Source organism: Sinocyclocheilus anshuiensis, unplaced genomic scaffold, assembly GCF_001515605.1.
Source record: "Sinocyclocheilus anshuiensis isolate Anshui unplaced genomic scaffold, SAMN03320099.WGS_v1.1 scaffold1679, whole genome shotgun sequence".
In the NCBI taxonomy this organism is placed as follows: domain Eukaryota; kingdom Metazoa; phylum Chordata; class Actinopteri; order Cypriniformes; family Cyprinidae; genus Sinocyclocheilus; species Sinocyclocheilus anshuiensis.
This window is the reverse complement of record NW_015552680.1, coordinates 222,698-227,002: the sequence shown is the minus strand read 5'-3', so window position 1 is coordinate 227,002 and position 4,305 is coordinate 222,698. Positions and strand designations below refer to the sequence as shown.

Genomic DNA, 4,305 nt, shown 5'->3' with positions numbered 1-4,305 from the left:
GAGTAATTTACAACAGCTTCGAACTTGGCTCAACCAATCAGAATCAAGGACCGGAACTCTCCGTTTTATAAGCTGTTCTTTTGAACTTTCTAATTGTAAAAGAATCCTGAAAAAAAGAAATGCATCACAGTTCCCAAACAAATATTAAGCATTAAGTGATGATGCTAAAAATTCAGCTTTGCATCACAGGAAAAAAATACACTTTAAAATATTTAAAAAACAGTTATTTTAAATTGTAATAATATTTCACAATATTACTGTTTTTACTGTATTTTTGCTCAAATAAACACATCCTTGGTGAGCATATTACTCAAAAACATAAAGTTTTTACTGACCCGAAACTTTTGAATTTTAGTGTACTTAATGCTACGTGTGAGTAAATATGACAAAATACAGTATATAGAGGAAGATTTTTAAACATAAATATCCTTTACATTTGTAAATGCAAAAATTAAAAAGGGCACAGCGATTTTTAAGATAATTACATTTAATATTTTTCAGCAACACACTTTTTAATTAACCGTTCAATAAAATTATTCATAAAAATGTCACCGGACATTCTGCATATACTATTTTAGTATCAAACTTGCGGTTCCTGAAAATAACCACTAAAATCTTCCTCTCTCATGAAGAAATTCGAATCGATATACTGCAATCAATACAAGGATCATATTGCTGACAAGCATGAAATATATTCTGTCATTGTACAATATCAATAATTAAGTGAGCCAAAAAAACAAGACAGAGTGTCTCTTTTTCTGCGTCTTTATGTGTCTGCTAGGTCACAGTAGTATGCGTGTGTGTGTATGTGAAGTACATCCCTTATGACCAATACGACATGGCTTTTCCTTTTTATTACATTCCTCTATATGCACAATCATGTAATTATCAGAATATAACCAAACTCCAATCACACACAGGTGCAAGAAAGCAGGCGGAACGGCGAACAAATAAAACAACCCATCAACTACACAGAAAAATGTAACATAACACAATGCAACATGACCCCACACCTCACCAACACACCCTGACGTTTTAATCAGACAGGATGTGACCACGAGAAAATGTATCCATGTGGATTCATACCCTAAACAGTGATATTTGCAAGTCTTAGTCTTGTTTTATTCCCCAAAAATGAGCATTGTAAGTGTTTGGCACAAAGCGAATGCTGAGAGGCTGATGGTGTATTTTTGGACTGCGCCGGCTGTCCTTTGCACATTTGTGTAAGTTACACAGTTGACAATCACCAATCACCATTAGGCATTTGTATGTGCAAAGCCAGAGGGGAATCCCTTTATGGCTTTGACTAAATTAGACTGAGCATGTGCATTTCTTCAAGGTCTCAAATTCATATCTGCTGTGGTATTATTTACGGCTTGAAGTTCTCCACAATTTTGGTCTGTCCTTCTAAACAGCCCCTTTAGTTCAAAGAAAACATTCTGTTACGGTTTAAAGCAAAGTTTTCTGCTATTGCATGCAATTGTCGTTTTAAGAGAAATGTCCTTAGCTTTAAAGTGTCAAAACGAAATGCAATAATTCCGTTGCTGAGATGTAGTAGAAAGGAAAAAACTGTGCATTCCAATCATTTTACAAGATGCCTCGACAGCCGAATCATACGCGAGTTGTTTAAACACATGAAACGAAATCAAGATACAGGACAGATGTTTTGAAAAGCCACATTTAAGCTTTGTCACAAAACTGTCATATTTTTTTTAAATGACGGAAGGGCATATCCATTATACAAAGTGTAGCGGGCACAATTTAGTGTAGCCAAACATACGGAAATATTTAACAGCCAATTGCTGCCAATTAACTTTGATCAAGATGAGTGCGATTGGAATCTCCCCGTCACTCGAATGTCTCGGGCAGCACAAACATTTTCTTTCTCCCTGGTTCTCGTGGCAGGAAAAGCAGAGCAAGGCCGTTGACTAATGAGACTTGGCAGGCTCGCAACAGTTCTCCTCACACTTAAGTATCAAACAAAACATTTCCTCCTCCGCGGGGTCAGCCACGAGCAGGACACAGAGGAAAATCAATGGGTCAGTGGTGTTGGGTTCTGGGGATGAGGGAAAGCGGCTCGCCAGCATTGTCTGGGCTCGGGTGGGTTCAGTGGGCTTGGTTAGATCTGGTCCACAAAGTCTGCTACTTAAAAGCATGGTTTAGTCAAAAATGAAAATTATTTTATCCGTTTATTCACCCTCCCGTATGACTTGAATTCTTCAGTGGAACACAAAATAAGATATTCTGAAGAATGTTCAAGCTGCTCTTTTTCATACAATTCAAATGAATTTGGACTGAAGATTTCAAAAAGGAGGCAAAGAATCATAAAAGTTGTGCATGTGAGTCAAATGATTGCTTTGTGCGGGACTGCATTTTTTGTATTTTTATTCACTGATAATCTTCCACTGCAACTGTAATAAGTGAGTTTAACCCTGTAAAGCCTGACATATAAAATAAAAATATTCAGAAAAATTTATTTAATATAATTATTTATTATATAAATTTAACACTTAGGCAAGAAGACAAGTTTGTGTGTTTTGTGTCATATTTGATAAATCAGGCTTTTATCACTTATACTGTATATTACATAGTAAGAATACGGAGCTCATACTCAAGGAAGAATAATAATAAAATAAAAAGAACACCTCAATTTTACTCAGAGGCCCAAACTGAGCAAAAATATACAATTTGGTGCAGCTGCTGATATTTATATGGCCAAAAAGTAAGAAAGTGTGAAATTATGATAGCTTGTAATGTAAATTAATTATGACTTTTAAAACCAGACTACTTGTATTAAATGAATAAACATATCAGCTGGTACTCTATATCTCCAATAATATGTCTTAGTAAGAAGCTTTTTTAGATGCTTAGTTTTATGTTTGAAGTTCTGTAGTTTTAATTGTGGGCAGGCAAATAAAAAAATGCAATTTAATACAATGATGACTGAAAATATGAACACATAAACGTTCCTGTATCATATTTGATACGTTAACATGATTTGTCTAAAAAAAATTATGTATGGATAATCAAGTAAACCTAAGTTGCTTCAGTCCAGCAAGTGTTCAACTTGAAATATTTCTAGCTATATAATAGTTATGGTTATATTTACTTTACAAAAATGTGAAAAAAAATTCACAGCAAAAATAAATTATCTAAAAAATTCACAGTAAAAATATATAATATAGGCTAAAAAAAGTAATACTTGCTAAAAAAAGTATATGCCAATCAGACAACAGGTTTTTCAGCAAACTTGTCTTAGAAATTTGCACATCAAAAATGATATAGAACCATATCTATTCTTTTTGTGAACTAATCATTCAGAACAGTTTTGTCTGAACCGAATCAACCGATTAATTTAATAGATTTCCAATGAATAACATCTTAAATTTTAGTCTTTTTCTAACACAAAGCTTTTAAGGGGTTGTGGGTTTGCTGAATTATTTCACAGTCTGTATTTTCAGACCTGAAGCTATTTTAACAAGCCATGTCGCTGATCTGTTCAAATCACTAAATGAAGTGCTAGCTCGAGCAACACCAGATCTGGACAAACTGAACTTCACTGCTATGAACACGTGGAGCGCTGCCAATCACGAGCAGAAGTGACCCTACCGGTCTCGTTTTCACCCCTCACCAGGCGGGGCAGACAGACACCTAGATACCCTCTCAGTAACAGCCCCCGGGGGCAGATTTTACACTGATCCGACATGAATCAGGCAGAGTGGGCAGAGCAGCCGCTTTCAGACCGTGACTGAGAGTCTGCGGCCGGAGCGGACAGAGACACAGAGCACACAGCATGACATGCAGACAGTCAGAGCACGTACAGAAATATTAGAAGCTGACAAATTGGCCCTGGCGGCAGGGAAAGGAGGGGGCCGGTGGTGGGTGCAGGCCGGGGAGACTGACAGCGCATGTAAAATTCATAGTGTCCCATGGGCTCCGAGGTTATACTTCACCACTGAGGGACGTTAGTGAGAAATAGGCACCCTGCTATTTAATGGTTGTTGATGCTATGGCTTAAACTTTAATGGACTGCTCTTGTGCTCGTAATGTAATGTATACACTCTGTTGTGACTTATCCACATCTTGGGGCTGGGTTTTAAATATGGCCGCTAAGAAAGCAAGCTGTAGAAGTAATCACCGTATTAGAGGACTTGCAATAAGCTTCACAGGGGGTGAAGAAAGATACAGTGACCGCAAAAAACGTGAATCCCCCAAAGTCTCAGAAAGTTCTGGATTTACCTCCAAGTCGTTGAAGAAGAAATGTGTGTCGGCCAAGTTGAAGATCATCTCTTCCATTCTTAGTCC

The 4,305-nt window shown here is 36.9% G+C and overlaps 1 protein-coding gene across 1 annotated transcript in view; it reads right to left on the bottom strand.

Moving 5' to 3' along the window:
* LOC107667589 (eyes absent homolog 1-like) overlaps window positions 1–4,305 on the bottom strand; it is a 45,166-nt gene that overhangs the window by 11,985 nt on the left and 28,876 nt on the right. The window contains exon 13 of the mRNA XM_016459295.1: window positions 4,240–4,305. This exon is cut by the window's right edge and continues 1 nt beyond it. Within this exon, the coding sequence (XP_016314781.1) occupies window positions 4,240–4,305 (66 nt within the window). The remainder of the gene's footprint in view (window positions 1–4,239) is intronic.